The sequence below is a fragment of the Calypte anna genome, chromosome 8, assembly GCF_003957555.1.
Source record: "Calypte anna isolate BGI_N300 chromosome 8, bCalAnn1_v1.p, whole genome shotgun sequence".
In the NCBI taxonomy this organism is placed as follows: domain Eukaryota; kingdom Metazoa; phylum Chordata; class Aves; order Apodiformes; family Trochilidae; genus Calypte; species Calypte anna.
The window spans coordinates 6,900,396-6,923,799 of NC_044254.1; the positions used below are offsets into that span (position 1 = coordinate 6,900,396).

At 38.1% G+C, this 23,404-nt stretch overlaps 1 protein-coding gene across 3 annotated transcripts in view; it reads left to right on the forward strand.

Annotated features, from left to right (window-relative positions):
* Positions 1-215: 215 nt before the first annotated feature.
* Positions 216-23,404, forward strand: part of TPR (translocated promoter region, nuclear basket protein) — a 38,319-nt gene continuing 15,130 nt past the window's right edge. For all 3 annotated transcript variants that reach the window (XM_030455697.1, XM_030455698.1, XM_030455699.1), the window contains exons 1-32: positions 216-408; positions 2,056-2,160; positions 2,619-2,692; positions 4,042-4,138; positions 4,506-4,609; positions 5,373-5,537; positions 6,127-6,219; positions 6,370-6,450; positions 7,301-7,388; positions 7,833-7,973; positions 9,063-9,154; positions 9,995-10,192; positions 10,711-10,818; positions 11,339-11,565; positions 12,391-12,554; positions 13,139-13,278; positions 13,356-13,504; positions 13,814-13,976; positions 14,401-14,535; positions 15,279-15,419; positions 15,585-15,753; positions 16,238-16,404; positions 17,411-17,563; positions 18,235-18,351; positions 19,397-19,600; positions 19,699-19,883; positions 20,294-20,441; positions 20,813-20,950; positions 21,633-21,764; positions 21,985-22,115; positions 22,458-22,668; positions 23,007-23,153. In XM_030455697.1, coding sequence (XP_030311557.1) covers positions 258-408; positions 2,056-2,160; positions 2,619-2,692; positions 4,042-4,138; positions 4,506-4,609; positions 5,373-5,537; positions 6,127-6,219; positions 6,370-6,450; positions 7,301-7,388; positions 7,833-7,973; positions 9,063-9,154; positions 9,995-10,192; positions 10,711-10,818; positions 11,339-11,565; positions 12,391-12,554; positions 13,139-13,278; positions 13,356-13,504; positions 13,814-13,976; positions 14,401-14,535; positions 15,279-15,419; positions 15,585-15,753; positions 16,238-16,404; positions 17,411-17,563; positions 18,235-18,351; positions 19,397-19,600; positions 19,699-19,883; positions 20,294-20,441; positions 20,813-20,950; positions 21,633-21,764; positions 21,985-22,115; positions 22,458-22,668; positions 23,007-23,153 — 4,518 coding nt within the window. In that variant the 5' untranslated portion in view covers positions 216-257. The remainder of the gene's footprint in view (positions 409-2,055; positions 2,161-2,618; positions 2,693-4,041; positions 4,139-4,505; positions 4,610-5,372; positions 5,538-6,126; positions 6,220-6,369; positions 6,451-7,300; positions 7,389-7,832; positions 7,974-9,062; positions 9,155-9,994; positions 10,193-10,710; positions 10,819-11,338; positions 11,566-12,390; positions 12,555-13,138; positions 13,279-13,355; positions 13,505-13,813; positions 13,977-14,400; positions 14,536-15,278; positions 15,420-15,584; positions 15,754-16,237; positions 16,405-17,410; positions 17,564-18,234; positions 18,352-19,396; positions 19,601-19,698; positions 19,884-20,293; positions 20,442-20,812; positions 20,951-21,632; positions 21,765-21,984; positions 22,116-22,457; positions 22,669-23,006; positions 23,154-23,404) is intronic.

Below are 23,404 nucleotides of genomic sequence, written 5' to 3' on the forward strand. Positions count from 1 at the left end.
TTGGAGCCGAAATCTTGGCGACTCCACCCGGTTTCAGCGGCGTTCGCAAGCCAGCCGCTGGCTACCGCCTCACTCAACATGGCGAAAGGGCTGAGTCTACCGGAGGCGGAAGTGCCGGCAGGCTCGTCCTTGCCTTCCCGCAGAACTACATTTCCCATGGTGCCGCGGGGCCCGGCACGCCCCCTTCGGCCCTGCCGCGCCTGCGCACTGCCCGGTGGTGGCGGTGAGGCCCGGCGACGCTGGGGACTGCCGCCAAGATGGCGGCCGTGCTGCAGCAGCTGCTGGAGCGGGCCGAGCTCTCCAAGCTGCCCAAGCAGGTGCAGGGGAAGCTGGAGCGGTTTCTGGGGGACCAGCAGAGCGAGATCGACGGGCTCCGAGCCAGGCATGAGCGCTTCAAGGTGGACAGCGGTGAGTCCGGACAGGGAGGAACCGGGAGGAGGGGAGCGGCGATGAGCGGGCTCATCCCGGGGCAGCGGGAGCGGGCAGGCCCCGGGTGGCTCCGTGAAGCGGGGGCTGCGCTGTCTGAGGGCTGAGCGCCTTCCCCTCATCTCCGGGGGTCGAGTAGAGGCAGCGGGAGGGCAGTTCGGTCGGGGCCGGGTGGGCTGGGTTGGGGTCAGGCCCACTGCCGGCCTTCTGGGGAGGAGTGTGGTACCTTGGTCCCCTCTGAGAGGAGCGGGGAGGGCTGGGCTTGACGGGCCGGTTGTGTCTCCGAAACCCTCTCGGGGGTGACATGGGACCTGGGAGGTCGGGGTGTGCGTCCCCTGGCTGGGAAAAGGGCCCTGAGGCGAGAGGGGCTTTCCCTGGGCTGGGACACTTCAGTTCAGACTCACGGGGTTGTTTTATCTCGCTTTCATTTGGCAAGAAAAGTTCGGTTTTTTATTCTTATTTATTTTTCTTTCGTAAAGCACTGTTCAGGCTTAAAGCTGCCTTCAAAATGGGCTGAAAGAGCTGATATTTTTCATCAGGTTTTTTAACAACCATTGATATGCTTCAGTCTGCTCTGATCCTTGTTGTGGAAGAGAAACAATGATTTGTTTACCCAGCTCTCAAAGAGCATTAGGTGTTTACTTTTTCTGCTAACTTGCATATTGAAGACAGCAGCCTTTCCATAGAATGCTTCTGATGGATTCAGCTTTTTCATATTGTTTTGGAGGTTACTTAATCACAGAAAAATAAGACCAGTAGAGAACTGTTTAGAAATGGAGGAGTGTAGGTGAGTGTAAGCAAAGGTTTGTGTATGTGAATCAATTTATCAGGTGGTTGACATACTTCTACTGTAAATTTTACTTACACCTTTCATTCTTTTTTGTGATAAAAAACCTGCTAAGGGAGATTAATAAAGTGTAAATTAAGATAATCCACAGATTTTAGCAGGTTAGGCTCTTCCAGGTGTCTTCTCATACATGGCTGGAGGTGCAGCATTATTTGAAATTGTAAAATATTGCAAGAATTGTAAGCCTCAGACAAATAAAAATCCTTTGACACTTCCTTAGAAGCTCAACATGCCTCTTAGTGAAATTAGTTCTGCTTTTAGTAAGTGTTTTGCAGTTAAATGACACAGTTACTTCAGATAACCAAACTGTACGTTATTTTTTTTTTCAGTGCTGTGGGAAATGCAGCATAGAGTACAAGAATTAATTTAAGAAATGTTTGTTACAAACTTTCTAAACCAAATCCAAGATACTTAAGGTTATATGGATTTTATTGTACAAGTATGGAAATGCAGCTAAAAGAAGTTTTAAGTTGATGTAACTGAGACATAATCACCCTGATACAACATTCTCTACCTGCATCAAAACACATCAGCCTATGCTAACAAAGAATTCTACACAATGTTAATAGAATGTGGAAATTTGCTTTTTTGCCTTCAAGATTACTTTTTTCTTCAAATTCCACTGTAGCCTTATTATTTTTAGGTTTTTCTTTATAACTATTTAATAACAATGACAACTATACTGGTCCTTGATAAAGGTGAGAAAGGAAAAGAAATGTGTGTTAAGTGAAACTGAGATAACTGTTATTTTGCATTTGCATTTTGCAATTGTTATTTTGCAGAGCAACAATATTTTGAAGTAGAAAAGCGTCTGGCTCAGAGTCAGGAGAGACTTGTAAATGAGACAAAAGAATGTCAAAGCCTCCGTGAGGAGCTTAAAAAACTTAGTAAGTATAACTGCACATCCATGAGATGGGACAGGATATTCATTCTTTACTCCAGTGTTATGATGATAAGCTTTAAGTTTTGAATAGGAGCTGAAAATCAACCCATGAACTACTTCTGTTATTCCTGAAAGTAGATGTTTTGCTTTTGTGTTCAGGACTGTTTTTTTCTTAATGGAATTTTTGTTCTAATGGGAAAAAAGGTTTGCTTTCTGATTTTTGCAGTAGTACTGACAGAGTGAGTTATGTGTTGCTGTTAACACTAAGTGCCTCTGCTCTAAGGATTGCACTTGCCACAATGCTGCCTGGTCCATCCATAGGGAAGTCTTGGTTTTTCTTTCTTTTTTTTTTTTTTTTCTTTTTTATGTTGTTAAGGGAGATTTTGTCTTAATTGCATTTGTAGGGTGAATTCTGTCATGTTACAGTGCAAATCCCTCACTACTCATCTTCTTACCCAACAGATGAACAGTTGAAGTCACTGAATGAGAAAAATAAAGAACTTGAAGCTGCTCAGGATCGTAACGCAGCCATTCAGGTACTGGGAGAACTCCACCATAAGCTGAGACTTCAGTTCCCCTGTCTCATTGCACCTTAGAATGCAGTCTGTTCCCAACTGGACAATATAAACATCAGGAAAAATATGTACATATTTGGACAGAACATGTCTACATGTCCATCTCACTGTGTGCTCAGGAAAATTGTGTGGGTTTTTTAAGTAAATGCTGGTTTTTACCAAATTGAATTCCAATTAGTTACAATTCTCCTGTTAGAGCAGATGCTTTTATTTCACTTTGGGTGGATTGTTTGGTTCAAGATGAAACCTGTTCTGAAGTGACTTTAAGCCAAACCTCAAAAATGGGACAAAGGTGCAATGAGGAGTTCTGTTTTTCCTCCATCCTTTCTTCCATCCTGGCAGAGTTTTCCTTGTGTTATGCTCGGAAGTCAAGGGGTTGCTGGATGAGTCCTGTCAGTTGACTGATCCAGCAGAACACTGATTTTGGAGCAGGAAGTAAAAACATTTTATTAGATTGGTATGTCCACAATGAGAAGCTGAATCTGTTTCCCCAGAGGGGCTTAGCTGGACCTGGCTGAAGTGGTTTGTATTAACACCTTAGGAGGCAGAGGCAGTGCCATAACCTATAAATGTTCCAAGACTTTTATCTGATTTCAATACTGATTTTTTGCATGTGTTCATTCCATAGTCACTTTGATATCTTTTTTATTTATCCAAATAAAACTGTTTTCAACAAAGTCTTAACTATCAAAGCTGTCTTACAAGGGGTGTTAAAACTGGGAGTGATTTTGAACAGTTGCTCTTCCTTGTTTGGGATTTCTTTTAGACCTTTAGTTCATTTCATCTGCTCCAAGTTCAACATTTCTCATTCTAATCTTCATTCAAGTCCAGCTAAAACCAGAGGGAATGTTGAGGCAGTCTGGATTTCTCTGAGTCAATGGAAAAGCAAAGGCATGAAAACTACCTTGAGGTCTTGAGAGCTGTGTGGTACCTCTCTTTGCTGTCTAATCTTAGTGGTATTTTGCACTTAAGCACAAAAGGCCAGCTGAACATTAGTATCAGAGCTATTTATGGGGGAAATAAGCATGGATTGAAATGTGTTGGCTGTTAGGCACTAGATGAAAGAGGTAATGAACCTACATCTGTTAGAGCTGCATACCCCAACATGAGGGAAAAAAGGGAAGCATCTGGGTTTTCCTGCTCTGGAGTCTACCCAGCTGCCCACTGGAACTACCTCTTACCCAGTACCCAGCTGGCTGGGGTTAACTTACTGTGTTTTCCTTGCTTCTTTGTGATGGTGAGGGCAGGTAGTGAGTATGTGCTGTTACAAAAAGCTGATCACATTACTGCTCTTCTGCATTTTTTTTCAGAGTCATTTAAGTAGAGAAAAAGAAGAGCTGGAAGCTGAAAAGAGAGATTTGGTTCGAACGAGTGAGAGACGATCTCAAGAAGTTGAACATTTAAATGGTACAGCCAAGAACATACTCACAAAGTTCTTCACATGACTTTTGCTAAATAAAAGACATGCTTGAACAATTGAACTGGTATGGAGTATCTAGCTTGTGTAGGCAGCACCAGATAATGGGGTAGCAGGGAACAGTGTTTAGAGAAAACAAGACAAGTCAGGAAATGACATGTTAACTGCAGAAAAACCCGACAGTTTGTCTTCTGGTTTTGTAGGTGTAAAATCCTACATTATACAGTGTCTTATTGCAAAATGTACAGCTACATGCATTTTATCTTACATGTTATCACTCTTTACAATTTAGTTGAGTAGTTAAAAAACTGAAGGTTCTATAATTAACTTTTTTTAATGGTGATTTCCTTCTTCCAGAGGATGTTAAACGCTTAAATGAAAAGCTTACAGAAGCAAACACAGAAAAGGTGAAACTTCAGTTAAAGTTGGATGAACTTCAAACATCAGATGTTTCTGTAAAGGTAAGTGGTGCTATGAATGTATGCTATGTGTTAATGTTCTAATGAGTAGATTTTGACATATGGTGTCATCATTGCTTGGTCATTACTGACTTTGAAAGTAGGTCGAGTGTAGCCTTGTTATGTATGTTTTAATATATTTATCATAAATATATCTTTTATATATATGTTAATATTATATATATTGTTGCCATATATTGTTGTTGTTATTATTATATATAAATTACAAATTATTTGATTCTAAAATAGGTGTCTGTGACTGCAAGTGAGATATATAGTTATAAAAGGCAAGGGGGCAGCAAGCTGGGCAAGCACTCCCAACTCTTATTGATGGCAGTGGTGGCTGCTTCTTCATGCTAGGGAGAAGGGCTCCAGGTCTGTGAAGGCAGGTAGAAGGAGATAAATCATTAGCTATGAACATGCAGCATTTCTCTGTGGGCAGAAGAAACTCCATGAAGAATTGAGAAGAAGAAGGAAGGAGAAAAGAGGGGGTGGAACTTGGACACTATTTCCTTCAGCTAGGTTTTTCCCTAGTGTTCCCAACTAACATAAACTTTGAGGAAGTTAACTCAAGTTTCATTAAGTTATTTGTAGTTTGAGACTGGTAATTTAATATTACCAATGTAGCAGAGAACACTAGAGGTCATTTGGTGCTATTTATCAAATTACAGTATTTTTTTGCTACTTCTACTCTGGCCATAGTATTTAGATTAGCTGCTTTTTTTCTGTGGAACCAGTACAATTAACACTGCAATTTTCTTTTCAGTACCGTGAGAAAAGACTGGAGCAAGAAAAAGAACTACTGCAGAATCAAAACACATGGCTGAACAATGAGCTGAAAGCCAAAACAGATGAACTTCTACATACTGCTAGGGAGAAAGGCAATGAAATCTTGGAGCTTAAATGTAATCTGGAGAACAAGAAGGAGGAGGTAGTGTAATTACTGAGTGGTTTTGCCATTTTTAGTAAGTTATAACATTTCATTAACTGCATTAAACAAAGACAGGTACTTTAATAACTGCATTCATGTCAAAAAAAAAGCAAACAGTGCAAGTTGCAATTAATAGGGAGGTATTCTTTCTTCTAACTTATTTTTAAGGAATTATCTAATATAGAAAAGGTAAAGATATTAAATATGCACTGGAAATTCTGGAATTGCTGATAACAGCAGTATATAGGGTGTAATACTATTGAAATATATGAGAGTACAGTTCTTAATAATGGGAAGGGGCTGAAGGCTCTGACTTGAATATTCTTTGGGTGATGGGGTGGTGATATTTTTGCTTTCCTGCACTAAAACACATGGCAGAATCAATGTCAGGATTTTTAAAAAACTCTGCTTCAGTGAAGGATACCTGAGCAGTTTCTTTAACACCTGTGACAGCTGGTTGGGTTTATGCTTTCTAGATCTTTTGGGGTTTATTTTTTCAAGTAAAAAATAAATATAATTAGTATTTTCCAAAATAAAGTGGGTTGGAAAGACAAATGTATACATGGTGTTCTCATTTATTGTTGAACAGGTTTCCAGAATGGAGGAACAGGTAAACAGCTTAAAACAGTCAAATGAAAATCTTCAGAAGCACGTGGAAGACCTTTTGAATAAATTGAAGGAGGTAGGACAGCTTGAAGTATATGTGTAACAGCACTACAGTTAATTAAAAACTAATTAAAATTTAAATTAATTACTTGAAAATGAAACAAAATGGGTGAAACAGAAATAGCAAAATGCCTCCCAACCCTCTCTCTTCTTTAATATAAACCAGGCAAAAGAACAGCAGGCCAGCATGGAGGAAAGATTCCACAATGAACTGAATGCCCACATAAAATTATCCAATTTATATAAGGTGAGTTTATTGATTATGTTTTAAGTGTATAATGACTCGGGGCTGAATATTAGAGTCACGGGCTAATTAGTTCTGTTTCTTATTTTTCTTGCATATATAATCACAGAATTAATTTGGGTTGAGTGTTTGAGTTCTACATGAATATTTTGTCTGTTTTAATGTAAAATGATGTCTCTTCATCAGACAACAAGGCAACAGCTAGCTTTTCTGGAGCATAATGCCTTTCCATAATTTCAATTTCATTGTTGTTGGTTTGTTGAGGGGTTTTTTCCCTCCTATTGATGCTTATTATAGAAGAAGTGGTTTGAAGGGGCTTAAAAGTTTGTCTTCTGTGTAACATAAAGTTTACACATCTGTCTGACTTGGTACTAAAAGTCTCAAGATTGAGCCTGTTCTGAGTGGAATCAGTTTTACTTCAGTTGTTTCTGATGGACTTGCAGAATTGCTGAAGTGTTGTACTGCCTTGTACTTGAGAGATCTTTAACTGGAAGCAGAGGAACATAAACTGCTTACATGAGATTCTCTAGAAATACAAAATTTTTCAGAATGATGAAAATTGAATACTCAGAATTTCTCCAGATTTTCTTTAATGAAGTCAGCCTCAGCTGTAGAGTGGCAAAAGAGCACACATTTTCTTTGAATTTGTCAAATCAGTGTCAAATTCTTACTCTCAAACAGACAGTTTCCTTCAAAGTGAGACTCAATACAAGTGGAAAGAGTTGTCTGGTTTGGGTGATTCTTTTTAATTAAGAAACCCTTGTGTTCATCATTTTGGGTCACTTTGAGCTTTTGTATAAAAATTGTTGCTATTACTCTGTACTAAAAGGTTAAAAAATATGCTTCCATGTAGAGTGCTGCTGATGACTCTGAGGCAAAGAGCAATGAGTTGACAGGAGCAGTGGAGGAGCTGCACAAGCTGCTGAAGGAAGCAGGGGAAGGTAAGCTGTGAGTCAGACAAGGTAAAGGGGGCTCCTGGGTAACCTTGATGGATGTAAAGATAGGTTTTGAGCGTTTGTGAAGGGAAGGGGTGTGTGAAGGCTTTGGGATGTTGCTTTGTAACAAAAATTTTGTGTCAGTAGTTTCCTTGGGCAGCGTGTTGGGGAATTGTTTTCATATATACCTGGAATTTAAGATTTAATTTTGCAAGATGCTGTCTTCATTTTAGTTTCTCATTTTAGCTGCCTTTTCACTGATAAAAGCACAGTTCATTTTCCAGCCTTCTTCAAAGCAAAGGTGATAAGCTTCTGTCAGGCACTAAGGTTTTTTTTATCAGCATGATATTCTGCAGATAACATTAAGTAAAATTAAAGGCAGATGTGCAGAGTTTGATCCGTTTGAAAGGAAAAAATAAAAAAACTCCTGCTTGTCTGATCTGATTGTAGCTAATAAAGCAACCCAGGAGCATTTGGCTGTGCTGGAAGAGACAAAAGCTGAAATGGAGAAGGAACTGAGAGAGAAGATCAGTAAACTGGAAAAGGAGCTGGAGAATGCCAATGACTTACTGTCTGCTACAAAGCGCAAAGGTGGGCAGAACACTGGGAACTCAAATAAAAAGCCTCAGGCTTTTCTATCATAGGTGTGAAAATACCATACTGAATGTATATAGGAAGTAAGTGCATTAATATTTTGCTCATTTCTTGTTGAAAAATTTAGAAGCTTTTTCATGTGTATAGGTATGAAAATGTTCTTTATATATATGCAATATAAACACATATATACACAGATGTGTATAGAAATGTATAAATTTTTTCCAAACCAGAAAGCACTCTTCTGTCAAAATGCTTTCTAAGGTCTTTTATGTATCTGATTAATCAAAAAAGGGAGAGGAACCATTTTCTAAAGGCTGAATCATCATGCTCTTAATGGTTTTCTGGAGAGGAGACTGAGCATAATAAACTATTCTTATAGTTTCAGAGGAAAGGGAGAGGAACTATTTATTTCTAAAGGCTGAATCATCATGCTTATAATGGTTTTCTGAAGAGGGGACTGAGGATAATAAACTATTCTTATTTTCTTCTCCCGCCAAGAAAAAGCAACTGGAGCACAAACCTCTCATTAAAATTCTAACATTAAATCTTGTTCAGTATTCACTGTTCTAGTTCTGTCTTTTTGTGGAAAAGAATAGTTGGTTTGCTACATGCAAGTAATTTTTAAAGGAAGGAGAGTGCAGGAAGGAACAGAGAGGCATAAACTACCTTTGCTGTTGCTGTGTTAATTTAAGGAAAATATGTTAGTGCTTTGTCACTGTAAAACTCCAGCAGTTTGCCAAGAAATCTGACGTTAAGCTTTGCTCCAGCTATTTCAACTGCATACATTCAGAAATTATCTAAATGTTGAGAGTTTAATACCAAATGCTTTTCAGCATTTCCTAATAGGAGACATTACCAACATATGACACAAAACAGTGCCTGTAACACCAGTCATTTGCCCCTGAACACATGTAAGGTTACAGACAGCTCTTAAACCAATAGCATTGAGAACTTAAATAGTAATTTAGAATTACAGCAGTTCTAAATTACAGAGGTGTGAGAAGACATTCTTTATGTTAAAGACTACTCATGACAGGAGCTATTGCAGCTGTTTTAATTGTAATTGGTGGATTATGTCTTCAGGAGCCATTTTGTCTGAAGAGGAACTGGCAGCTATGTCTCCCACTGCTGCAGCAGTAGCTAAAGTAGTCAAGCCTGGAATGAAATTAACTGAGGTGAGTGAGAAGAAACTCTTTAATTTCAAGATGCTTTAAATGCCAACAAAGATGTGTGTAATAATATAAGAGTGCACACTTCCTTCACTCATTTGGATTTGGTGTAATACCTGACTGAAACCAATAAAACTTTTTCATGCATTCTAATTAAGTTATTGGAATTTTTTTTTCAACATACTTTACAGTTTTTCTGAAGTAGATCAAAACATTTGTAGGTTGGTTTTTTTTTTCTGAAATAATATCTTTGAGCACGTACACATTTCTGAATGGATTTTTGGCAGGAACTTTATATTTTCTCCTTTTTTTCTTGTTTGTTTACTCGTTTTTTGGTTTTTTTTTTTAATTCTGCTTTGCTCTGCATTTGGCATATACTTGCAGGAAAAAAATGAACACAATATGGCCTACATATTCTACGTTTTTTTACAGTTCTATTTATGCAATTTGTATGTTCATTTTTTTAATTGGTCATTCTGTCCAGCCATTAAATTACTTTCTTCCATGCTTGCTGCTTTCTTTTGTGATACTAGGTTTGATGCTTCAGTTGTCTTAAACTTGCTTAAGATTTGCCTGTTTTACATAGAATTCTTTTGTTGCATACAGTTGCACTATAAATGTTGGACATTTTTAAGTTAATAGAGATGATGACTTTGCCATGGCATGAGTCCTAAAAATACATTGTTCTGAAAGGCCAACTCATTTCTCTGAATTATCTCATTTAGAGTTGTGTTAAATTATGCTGTTTTAAGGTATGAATTGTATAATTACTGGTGGTTCTTTTTTAAGAGGTCTGTCCAGGTGTATCAAAACCAACCAATGAAACTAAAAAATGTTTTGTTGCAGCTGTACAATGCATATGTGGAATCTCAGGATCAATTGCTTTTGGAAAAGCTGGAGAATAAGAGAATCAATAAATATTTGGATGAAATAGTGCAGGAAGTAGAAGCCAAAGCACCAATCTTAAAACGCCAGCGTGAAGAATTTGAGCGTTCCCAAAAAGCTGTTGCTAGTCTGTCTGCAAAGCTTGAACAAGCTATGAAGGTCAGTGTAAAATAAAAGAGCATGTAAAATTATGGAAAAAAGAGATTTTGTTCATAATGTTAATGACTGTTAGTAGATGTATGAAATAATCTTTGTCAGATTTCATCGTTGGAAAATCTGTTGAAGTTTCTAGCTTGCGATTTATGGGACTTCACAAAGTATTTTGCAGAACTAAGATTTTTCAGTTTTTATAGTGAACGCTTAAATGTGGTGCGTTGCACTCTCTGATTTTCTGAGAGAGCAGAATTCTTTATAAACAAAGATTAGTATTTGTCCAAAGAAATAAAATTAGACTTTGATTCTCACTTCTCGTTGATTTTAATGCGTACGCTAATACAGCATGAAGGAATGTGGCTGTTGATTATTAAATATGTAGAGTTTCCAGTTGGGTGTGTAACTTTATGGTACTAAAGCATAGTTTGATTTGCAAGGCATATCTCCACGTGATGTTATCTCTCTGGAAAGGAACATGTCTGAGTTGAATTGCTGTGAATTTGTCAATGTTTGTACTCTTGCAGGAAATCCAGCGATTGCAGGAAGATGCTGATAAAGCCAACAAGCATGCCTCTCTGCTTAAAAGAGAAAACCAGAGGCTGGAAATACAAGTCAAAGATCTTTCACAGCAGGTAGAACAAATGTTGCTATGGTTATATGTACTATTTGCAATTTTATTTATTCATGTGGTTCTCCGTGTCTGAAATTTACTTGGATTGTGTTCAGCCACAGTCACATAGATTTGGGTTGTTGTAAGAGCCTTGGTGATACTTCTCTTCAGGACAGCATGGTATATACATTTCTGTTTATAAATTTGGAGTAAGTTTAGCTGGATAGGAGTGGTGCTGCTTTAGGATAATATTGCTAACCATCTGATGTGAAAAACGTAGATATGACTTTTTTGATAAGAATGTCCTGTGACCTGTTCACAAAATAGAACACACGCCTATCTAACAATTTTAATGTGGTTTCCTTTTCTCAGACTATTTTCTCTCTAATCTAGGCATTTTGCAAGAATTTATTGATTGCAATAGGTTGTATCTTGTAGGAAAAAACTCGTTTAATTCCAGGCACTTGATTTTTAACACACTGTTTTTCTGAGCAAACATTTGAGCCCATGTGCAAGTCTTAAACCAGAATGTTCTCTTTCAGATCCGTGTGCTGTTAATGGAACTTGAAGAAGCCAGAGGCAATCATGTGATCCGTGATGAAGAAGTGAGCTCTGCTGACATCAGCAGCTCTTCTGAAGTGATCTCTCAGCATCTTGTGTCTTACAGAAATATTGAAGAGCTTCAGCAGCAGAATCAGCGCCTCTTGGTGGCTCTTCGGGAGCTGGGAGAGGCAAGAGAGAAAGAGGAGCAAGAAACTACATCATCTAAGTTAGTTCTCTGTTCCTCTAGTAGACTGGTTATGCCAAGTATTATCAGGGATTTGTTCAAACACTTTGCTTCTGATTGTTATTAATTGTGCACACACGTAAATGTGCAAATTGTTGTCTCCCTGAAGGGTGTGGATTGGGCAGCAGCTTAAAGATCATCTGATTCCAACCCCCACTGCCATGGGAAGGGATGCACTCCACTAAGAGCAGATTGCTCCAAGTCCATCCAGCCTGGCATTCAACACTTCCAGTGGGGGTCATAAGCAGCTATGTACTTCATAAGGGCAAACTGTTATTAAGCAACACTGTATTCAGGTTTAGATTAAAATGCCTTTATAGCTACACATCTTAAAATAGATCTTCTCCTCAAAATCCAAAGTAAGAATAATTGTTAGGCTTTTAGTGAATGTAGTTTCACACAACAGAGCTGTTGTTTATAAAAGAAGGATTAAGTTTCCAGTCCTGTTAGGTGAATAAAAAACTGAATATGTGCTTATTGTTCCCTAGCTGTGAAGCCCACAGATAATGTAATTGTGTATTAAAAGGTCTTAGCCTGCTTCTCTGTTCATGCTACTGACTGTTGTTTGAAATTATTAACATGAACTGAATAACCTCTATTCTGCTTTTTGTGGAAGAAGCCTACTTTTTTTGTCTTCTACAAAAGGCCAAAGACCAATTTTACTGTAGGTTTGCTCAGAAATCTCGGTGCTGCTTAACTTTCGGAGATACAACCGATGTACAAGGACTTGTGTCAAAATGTTAGGCTTGTGTCATCTTGGTTTGCCTCAATGTAGAGGTTCCTGAGAACAACTTTTGTTGGTTTCAGGATTTCTGAGCTTCAGGGTCAGCTGGAGGAGGCTCTCAGTGAGCTGGAGAAGTTACGTGAGTCCCGACATCATCAGCTGCAGCTGGTTGAGTCTATCGTCCGTCAGCGTGACATGTTCCGTATATTGTTGGCACAGACCACAGGAGCTATCATTCCCTTGCAAGGTAAGCTTCTCATTGAGGCACTGAAAAAAACCCATAAAACTGTCATTTATTATGGGCTTTTGGTAACAGTGCTGTAATAATACTGGTAATGTGTGTTCATCTGGTGTTCAACTTGTACCCTTACTTACTGGACAACCCATGAATTAGGATTTAGACAACGTGGGTTTACTTTTACAGTGTAAGAACTTGCTACATAATGGCTGAGGGTAGTGGTGAACTCTGTGTTCTGGTAGTGTGTTGTTGATACAAAGAATGGACAGTCATTCACTCCCTCAGGGGAGCCCAAGACTTCCCCAGTGTCACGGTTTAACACTGGCCTGGCAATTAAACTGAGTAACAGATGTTCTCTGTTAATCTTCCTGATAAAGAAAGGAGAGAGAATAAGGGAGAGAGACTTATGGGTTGGAAACTAAACTACACAATTTTAATGAAACAGTAATGATAACACAGTATTGGTTTTGGCTGTATTTCAGTCTGTACTTAGCTGTATTAGGTCTGTTATCTGCAGCTTTGTCTGTTGTCTGCTGCTTTGTCAAGCATTCATTCAGTTGTTGCCCTTAAAATCATCTTTATATTTCTTTTAGCTTCAGGTATATTACCAGAGGACATTTCTCTTACCTCTACTCCAAAGAGGCCAAGTTTACCTCAGGCCATGTCAACTCCTGCTCCAGTGTCAATGACTGAGTCCGTGGAGACTGTGGAGGCTAAGGCTGCCCTGAAGCAGGTACATTTTTTCACTAGAAAGCTTTCACTGTTTCTTTTTGCTCACATAAGCACTTAAATGTCTGTTCTTTGATGTAGTTGCAGGAGGTTTTTGAGAACTATAAAAAAGAAAAGGCAGAGAATGACAAGTTGCTGAATGAACAAAATGAAAAGCTTCAGGAGCAGGTCACAGACTTGAGGTCACAAAATGCAAAGATATCCACACAGCTGGAATTTGCTTCCAAACGGTAAAACAGCTCCTTCATTTCATTGCCTTTTCCATGTTTCCTCTGTCATTGGAATCATGGTGACTGCTTGGTATCATTCACTAAAGGAGAGTTGCCTATTTGACATTGGTTTTATCTGTTCTGTTAACACAACAGAAAATACAAAGGTGGGATCAAGAATGCACCTTCTAGTTGAATCATTGAATCATAGTGATTGAGTGAGTGACATGAGTGAAAACTGGGGCACAATACCATGTACAGCTGTGTGCTTTTATGATTAGACAGTTTAATGAGGCAAACATATGTTCTACTTTGTTGTTCCGTGTGAAGTTATGAAATGCTGCAGGACAATGTTGAAGGGTATCGTCGAGAAATAACATCTCTGCATGAGAGAACCCAGAAACTCACAGCAACAACTCAGAAGCAAGAGCAAATAATTAACACTATGACTCAAGACCTGAGGGGAGCTAATGAGAAACTGGCAGTGGCAGAGGTTAGTACTACAGTGTTTTTATACTGATAGATATTAGGAGCTTGCACAAGAGTGTTCCTTATGATTGTTTCGAAAGCTGTCAGAACTGAAATGTGTCTCTTTGTGAGTGCATCAGCTGTTATATTTATAAAAGCTTGTATGCAGGTATGTTAAATGCCTACCTACATTTCTATCATTCCACAAAATATCTCCCTTGCTGTGTCAATAGGAACAACATTCCAAAGATGTTTCACTTTAAAGAGAACCAATGCAATCAGTCAGACAACTGTGTTCTTACTGATCTCGACTTCATTTGCCTGAGTTTACAATCTATGATTTAAGTGTACTTAAATAATATATTAACTGATCACAAAAATAGTATTAAAATTAATGGACAGATTTGGGATTGATAAAGAAGTTCATGTTATTATTTGCTGTCTTAAAGGTGCGAGCAGAAAACTTAAAAAAAGAGAAGGACATCTTGAAGATGTCGGATGTGCGTTTGACTCAGCAGCGTGAGTCTTTATTAGTTGAGCAAAGAGGACAGAACCTCCTGCTCACTAATTTGCGAACTATTCAGGTAGGTGGATTATTCCAAGGTCCAAGTCCGGTTTGTCTTTCAGAGTTTTCCATAAATACCTCTTGAAATAGAATAAAACGTTCGTGGGATTTGGTTTTAAAATGGATTCTTTTGTTGTTGTTGTTACAAAGTAATGCTGAACATAAAATGCTTGAGCAATTTGTTTAGGCAGGTTTGTTATTCCTATCCTAAACTAAAATACTCTGTTATTTACCTGGGCAAAGTCCTGAGAATTCTGAGTAGAATAGAAAGGTTTTCACCATAAAATGGAAACAAAACACAAGAGACAAGGTGAAATGAAAAAATCTGCATGTTAATTTTTACGATAGCATAACTTACCTGCCTTAGATGTTTTATTTAAGTTATGTAAGTTGTTCTAATTTACATTTACTTCTACACTTTTATCTCTTCCATTACAAGCTATATTGAGTGTAAATATTTAAAGTTGCAGATTTTACCATGTGACTGAATTCTTTTTCTGTAGTGGATCTTTCAGGGGATTTTAATCCCTAGAATTAGACTGTATGGGTACTAGATTTTCTTTTAATAATACTCTATAAATATTACTTAAAGGTAGCGCTTAGGATGTATTTTTAATAGTTTTCTGTATCTACCTATTACTGTGTGGCCCCTGCAGTAGCTGTGTTGTGACTGGGGCAAGTGTTGTGACAAAGTGTTGCAGTAATTCCAAGGGAAATGATTCCAATGTATGGTAACCATAGTGTATAATGTTCTTTTATCAGGGAATACTGGAGCGATCTGAGACAGAAACAAAACAAAGACTCAACAATCAGATAGAGAAGTTAGAGCGTGAGATCTCTCAGCTGAAGAAGAAATTAGAAAATGAGGTTGAACAAAGACATTCCCTTACCAAAAATCAAGAGGTAAGAATCATTATAAATACACTAAGCTTGTTCTAGTGGAAATCAATCCACACAGTTTCTGCCAGCTTACAGTGCACTGGTTTTCATACATGAAATTTCTAAACATATTTGGTCTGCGTGGCATTTGTGCCTAACTCTGCAAGTTTAAGAACCCTGTGTTTTCAGGTTCATATCCTGGATCTGAAGAGGCAGCTGGAGACTGAGACAAATCGTCACATTAACACAAAGGAACTTCTAAAGAATGCCCAGAAAGAAACTGCAATGTTGAAACAGCAGCTTAACAACACAGAGGCTCAGCTGGCATCTCAGTCATCACAGAGGGCTCCAGGGAAAGGTAATAAATATGTTTTTCTATGTTTAATTTCTCTTTATGTTAAACATTGCTGTCTGCAGAATTGTAAAATTCATAATTAGCAGTAATTCAGAAGTAGGAGGACAATGCATTAAGTAATCAACCTCTTTGTCTTTAGCAGTCACATGTTGAAACAAGCAACAATCAGGATGATTTGTTAAAGTAAAATTGATGCCCATGCAGTCTTTGACAAAGGGAAAAAAATTATAAATACCATTTATTTTTATTTGGAAGAACCTAAGTCTTAAGTTACTTATTTTTAATTAGCATGGGTTTTGTCTGAATCATCAGTGTTTAGTGTTTAGCTACTGTTTTGGTTAGGGCTGGCAATTTTATTTAGGAAAGCTTTGTGAGGGTGATTGGTTTCCCATACTGTTACCCTAAAAAGACCACTTTTCAGCAGAATAGTGATTTTAAAAAATAGAATTAAACTTCATCAGCTAATGAATGTATTCCAATATTCTAGGTCAGCCTAGTACAAATGAAGATGTGGATGATCTTGTAAGTCGACTGAGACAAGCTGAAGAACAAGTTAATGACTTGAGAGAAAGACTGAAGACCAGTTCCAGTAATGTGGAGCAGTACAGGGCCATGGTTCTTAGTCTAGAGGAATCCCTTAATAAGGAAAAACAAGTAAGTGTTGCCATTGTTTATTGGAGCAAAAAGGGAAACAAAATGAAAGATGTTATTTTTCATACATTTTCACTACAGTGCAGCCTACAGGATTGTGGGAAGAATTACAAAAAACAGTAAGGTTAGTTTAGGAGGCATCAGAATACAATGTAGGAAGACCATATTTTAGAAATTTTTATTAAAAACTCTTTAAATCGTGGAAATACACCTTTTTGCATACTTTGCTCCATACTTTTAAAATCCTGAATTGTGAGTTTGACTCCAAGCTGTATTTTGCCAATGTCTTCCATAGAAAGAAGGTAATTAATTTTAAAAAACCTCTTTATTAAACCCTGTGATCAATTATTAACAATATTAAGTAGCTCTCATTCGAGCAGTTAAATTCACACCTTCTGCATCAGTAAGGTCTTCAGAGGTGCAGAAGAACATTCTGTATGGGATATTCATGTTAAAAGCTTAAGAATGACCTAATCTGTCATACACTCCACGATGTTAGTATCAAATGCAGCTTGTTTTTCCAAGCTGTTCAGCATAGCAAAATGACACAGCTTGGTAAAACAGCTCTCACTTTCTGTGGCAGTTCCAGCATCAGTAAACAACAGTTTTGTTTGTTCAGTATCCAATTATTTGTTTGTCTTTGTTCTGTTACTGTAAAAACTTCATTATGGTTGCTCTGCTCTAACAGTGTTGCAGATTCTACTCGGTAATAAAAAGATATGCTGGCTGCTGCACATTTGAGTGCAGTCACCTAAAACTTCTTAGGGAGCAGGGGGAAATTTTTTTTAAGAATTAGGGTTAGGGTCATTAGGATAATGAGGTATTGCAGCTTTGAGAGGAGGAAAAATAAAAAAAAAAACATTCAGTGCTACTGATTCTCCACATTTTCGGTTTTGTTTTTCTAAATGAGATGCTGTTCTGGCTTTAAATTGGTAATAAAATCCTGGTTTCACATAAGGCCTTATTTAAAGGAAAACCAATTGATCTCTTATGATGTATTTTAATGAAGGTGACAGAGGAAGTTCGTGCAACTGTTGAAGCTCGTCTGAAGGAGTCTTCAGAGTATCAAGCACAGCTGGAAAAGAAACTGATGGAGTCAGAGAAAGAAAAGCAAGAACTGCAAGAGGAGAAGCGTAAAGCTGTGGAGAGTATGGAGCAGCAGGTACACACTGAATGCCCCCTCCCCTTAGCTCCCTTGGAGAGAGTCCACAAGAATGTGCTTTTACATAATCCCTTAAATTCAGACTGTTCCCACAGTTACTAGTGCCCAGAGCTAAAGATTTTAGGATATACAAAAGGCTAACTGAATTTGTGAGAGGTTTCCAAACATGAGTAGTACATTAACCTTAGATCTCTATCTGTTAGGAGGACTGAGTATTTAGAGCTGTCACAATCTCTCTGAACTTTGAGCACAGTTTGCAGGAAAACCTGAGAGAGGTTTTGGAAAACTCTTTTGGGAACATGAGCTGGAACTAAGTTTGTAGCATGCACATCTTTGAAAACCAGAGTGGTCTGTGTCCTTAATTGTGCAGTTAATATTCAGGCTCTTACTGGGTTTGAAAGAAACAAGATGACTTCAGATATAATTACTGCATGCCCAACTCTAAAAGGACAGTAAAGTATTTTTTCTGGGAAAGAGCTCTGTATATTAATAAATCAAAACCTTGAAAGTGTTTCCCTATTTTATTTTAAAATAAAACTAAATAACCAGCTTTGGTTTCTACATTATTCATGACTGCCTGCATTCAGAGTTTTGCTGTGTTCCATACTGTCTTAGTTTTGTTCTTATTTTGCTTTTTTTTGTTGTTGTCCCTCTCTCCCCCATCCCTATAGCTATCAGAACTAAAGAAGAGTCTGACAACTGTGCAGTCAGAGGTTCAGGAAGCTCTTCAGAGAGCCAGCACAGCTCTAAGTAATGAACAGCAAGCCAGACGTGACTGCCAGGAACAAGTATGTTTGTAGTATTTCCCTATTTTAGCCAGAGATAGGAAACTTACTGCTAGTTTTTCATTGTTTTTAGTTGAACTCAGAACATTTTTTAAAGGTGATGCCACTAATCAGACTTTTGGAGGGAAGCAAATTACTCTAAGAGTATTTTGTGACCAGCTGCCTATTTAGTGCTTCAGTTTTCTACCTGATCAAGTATTGCAGTAAGGTCAGCTGAAGCTGTGCTGCAAGCACAGTTTCTGTGATGTTTAAGAAAACAAGATGCAGTGGATTGCTGTTTCTGAGATCTGTTTCATTATGTAAAAAAAATTGATCAGGAAATGTAGCTAACTCTTCTGGGTGTTTGGTTGGTTGTTGGGTTTGGTTTTTGCTACCTCACTCTCCGGAAGGGAGGAGTGAACTCTCACAAGAAGACAATGGGAAAAATGTCTTTCTAACCCAAAACAGTTGTCATTTTTTAAAACTGTGGGGCAAAATGATATTTAGCAGCACTTGATTTAAAAAAAAAAAAAAAAAAAAAAAGGCTTTTAGAAGAATCTACTTTTCTCCAGATGAGAATTCCAGCAACACTTACCAGTGTAAAGTAGAAAAAATTTTGACTGCTGTTTAATCCAACACAAAATTCAGTAGATGGGCATTTCATCTGGTACTGTGGCCATTGTCTGTCCTTAGCTTTTAATCTCATGCAGTAAATATCTTTGCCCATTAATGTGTAGAAGTAACAAGTGGATGGTCTTAGACTAAATGTCTGCCTGTTATCTGTGCAGAATCTACAGCAAAAGTAGATAGTGGATTAACTATAGAGACTGTACCTATAGAGACTGTCCCTTCAGATTCTAATTTTTCTTAAAAACAGCATTTTCTTTATGGGAACTGTCCTAAGTACATTTTTCTTGTACTTGAGAATAGCAGAGGTTTTAGCCAGTGGTTTTCTTTTTTATTCTGTGCTCACTGATTTTGTCTATAATTAGAGAATCTCGTTGTACCTATCAAATATATATCATTAAAGGTAAAAGAAACTATTTTTTTTCTATTTTTTTTAATGCAGGCAAAGATGGCTTCTGAAGCTCAAAATAAATATGAACGGGAATTAATGCTTCATGCTGCTGATGTTGAAGCCTTACAGGCAATTAAAGAACAAGTTGCCAAGAATACAGCAGTAAGGCAGCAGCTAGAGGAGGCTGCCCAGAAAGCTCAGTCTGAATTGCTAGAGAGCAAAGCCTCCTGGGAAGAAAGAGAGAGAATGATCAAGGTATGGTTGTTTTTATAGTTTCAGTGAGGTTTGTTTTTTTTTTTCCAGTTAACAGAAACAGCCACAGAATTCACAACCATTGAATAATTTTGTTGCAGGATGAAGCTTCCAAGCTTGCATCCCGCTGTGAAGACTTGGAAAAACAGAATCGGTTGTTACATGAACAGCTGGAAAGTCTGAGTGACAAGATGGTGACTTCCATGAAAGAAGCCATGCCAGCTGCAGTGAATGTTTCTCTCAATGAGGAAGGCAAATCCCAGGAGCAAATCTTAGAAATTCTTAGGTAACTTGAGCCCTAGGCTACTCTCAGTTGTTATAAATCAGATGCCAAGTAGTTCTTATGTTTGAAGAATAATACATAAAATTTAAGTGCTTTTTTGTGCGGTAGGAAGTGGTTGTCTTACTTCAGTAACTAATAGAGCAGGTTTCTTTCTACTCCTAGGAAAATGTGAGTCTATTCTGACAGGAAGCTAAATCAGACTTTAGCAAACAGGATTGACAAGAAAGTTTCAGAGCTGACTTTTTTATGTTTTTTAGGGGGCTTATGTAGATTTTGAAGGACTTCTCTCTAGGATGTCCTTTTTGAGCTTTCTGAACCAATATCTATCCTCAGTAGACTGTCAGGTACAAGATGCTTCTGCTTAAAATGCTTTATCTTTCATTTCCATACACGTGCTGTTCATTTTCTTGCAGATTTATACGTCGAGAAAAGGAGATTGCAGAAACCAGATTTGAGGTGGCCCAGGTGGAGAGTTTGCGGTACCGCCAGAGAGTGGAGCACCTGGAAAGGGAGCTCCAGGAGCTTCAGGACAGCCTCAATGCTGAGAGGGAGAAGGTGCAGGTATGGTTGGATACTGCTGCTTATGATTAAGTAGGGAATTCGGTTCTCTGTTTTACTCTTGTCTTTACTGCTTATACCCAAAAATGAAGAGTTTTGGAAGAATTGGCAGTTCTTCAACTGGACATGTAGCCAAATGGAGGGTTTTGTTCCAAGCCCCGTGGAGAAGTGTGGCAAAGTCATGCAAAGGGGGGGGGGGAAATTCTCACTTTTTTTCTCCATCTCCTATTTCTGAAGCATTAGTTACTTATTTTGAATGTAGGTGTGGCATAATGAATGTCATGACAGCTTTCCAAAATGGTGTTATGCCCATCTTAGGTTGTGTCTCTGCCTGTGCAAGCAAAACAGATAATTGAGTTTAATCTTTTCAAAAGGTAACAGCAAAAACCATTGCACAGCATGAAGAATTAATGAAAAAAACTGAGACCATGAATGTACTGATAGAAACCAACAAGATGCTTAGAGAAGAGAAGGAGAGGCTAGAACAAGAGCTACAACAGGTTCAAGCAAAGGTGAGTTCTGAGTTTCCTGTGTATTTTTCAGATGATCAAGTTGATACACCATTGCTAATTACAGTAAGTGCATGATTTAGATTGTGATTATTCCTGTGCACCACACATAAATGAGGAAACTTCAGTTTTTAGAAGACACTGGTCCACCTAGAAAACTTTGAAAGTGTAAAGTCCAGTTTCATTTAAATAAAACTGAAAATCAGCATTTATCTTTGGCTAGAAGTATACCAGTGACAAGAATATTATCAGCAAATAAATGAAAAATGTCACAGTGATACATATAAAACACATCATGACTTTATGAAGAATTTAAAGAGGAGATCATGCATCTTCTCATTTCTACTTGCCAGTTATTTAATGGGATCCAGTGCAGTGTTGTTAGATCATTAATTACATGTTAGATGCCAGTTTCCAGTACCAAACTGGAATGAGAAGCTAAGGTTGTGAAGTCATAGCTGTGGTTTTTATCTCTCTGTAGGATCATTCCCTGCTCTTGCTCTTTGTCCTTGTCCCTTCCACAGCTGGCCACAGAGTTTTGGAAAAGGAGCTTATATCAGGGCTTCTTGAGGGTGCTGGTTTTGCTCTCTTATAATCATCATCATCATCATCCAAGGACTATCCCATCCATTTCCTTCTGTCTCATAAGATCCAGAGAGTTTAATCCCCAGTTGTGTTTTTCCAGGTACGCAAGCTGGAAGCTGACATTCTACCTCTGCAAGAGTCCAATGCTGAACTGAGTGAGAAAAGTGGAATGTTGCAGGCAGAGAAAAAGCTGCTGGAAGAAGATGTTAAACGCTGGAAAGGGAGGACTCAGGTGGGGATTCCATGTTTTCAAAGATGATGTTGGTGGGAGGTGGGTGGCAAAACAAAGGATGAGTAAAGTTCTCAATTTTCTTGAGAACAAAGCACTGTTTACACAGCTTCAAAACAGGCTCTTCTAGTTCATAGGCATTCCAAATCAAAAAGCAATATCTCTAATTCAAAGCTATTTTCTGGATATAACTGTATAAAAAACTGTTTTCTAAACATTCCAGCACTTACTGAGCCAACAGAAGGACACGGATCTCGAAGAGTATCGGAAGCTGCTCTCAGAGAAGGAGGCAAACACCAAACGCATCCAACAAATGAGTGAGGAAACTGGCAGGCTTAAAGCAGAAATAGCCAGGTGTGGTATAAGTCAATTAGTAAAAAGTTTTGTGCAAAGCAAAATACTTTATCTGGAGGTGTAATTTCTTAACAGTCTCCATGTAACTATGAAACCTTTTGTATTCTTAATTTATAGTTGATAGTATGCAGATAAAATAAGTGAGAATCTTTTAGCTGAACTGTCTCTAAACTAATGTATGGTAGAATAATTTGTATTCTACACTCATTCATATGGCAAAATCCTAGAAAACACAATTTACTACAAATAATGTCTGTTATATTACACAGAATTCAGTACATTTCAGTACTGCTCAGTTTCAAACATCTCCTTTGCATCTTCCTCCAAACTCGTGTTATTTAGAACTAATGCATCCTTGACTACAAGCCAGAATCTTGTTCAGAGCCTGAAGGATGAAGTAACGAAAATAAGAACAGAAAAGGACACTTTGCAGAAAGAACTAGATGCCAAAGTGGCTGACATACAAGAAAAAGTGAAAACTATAACACAGGTCAAGAAAATTGGGCGCAGGTACAAGACTCAGTATGAGGAGCTGAAAGCACAACATGATAAGGTACATACACTTTTTTGTTGTTGTTGTTTGCAAATACATTCTGTTAAAAAGGTATGTTGTTAATCTAGTCGTGTTTGATCTAGCTAATGATCTTTACCTCCACTTAGTATAATACTGTGAAGAGAAAGCAGCAAATAACATTGTTTATTCTGCTTTTAGCTCTTAACTGCCAGAAAGTATGAGCTGTGCATCACTTAGTACTTTACAGAATTCTTCACAGAACTTCAGATTTTTTTAGAGTTCTTTGGTTTTTGCCCAGAATATTTTAAACTGCTTGCACACAGAAACAACTTGTAAAAGTCATGACATTTAGCCTGCTACTGTTTGACATATTTCAGATGGTTGCAGAGGCATCAACTCAGTCTTCTGTAGAACAACAAGAAGAAAAAGTTTCTGCCCAGGAAGTACAAGAGCTGAAGGACAATCTCAGTCAAGCTGAAGTGAAGACAAAGGCTTTGGAGGCTCAAGTAGAAAGTTTACAAAAGGTAAGGAGAGTGAACAATTTCAGAGTACTGTGCTCAGCTGCATAGAAGAATGTGAGGATGTTTTTCTGTGCCTGTGCATGTATGCACAGAAGTACATGAAGTGACTTAATTGTACCTCTCTACCTTGTTGGAAAAGTGGGGCCTTAAACCTGGTTTAAACCCCCTGTCTACTTTGTGTCATGATGTTTCTTGGTAAAAGTAAGTGGGAAAGAGAATGGTAGTCTGAAGTATTGCATTCAGAAAGGATTTGA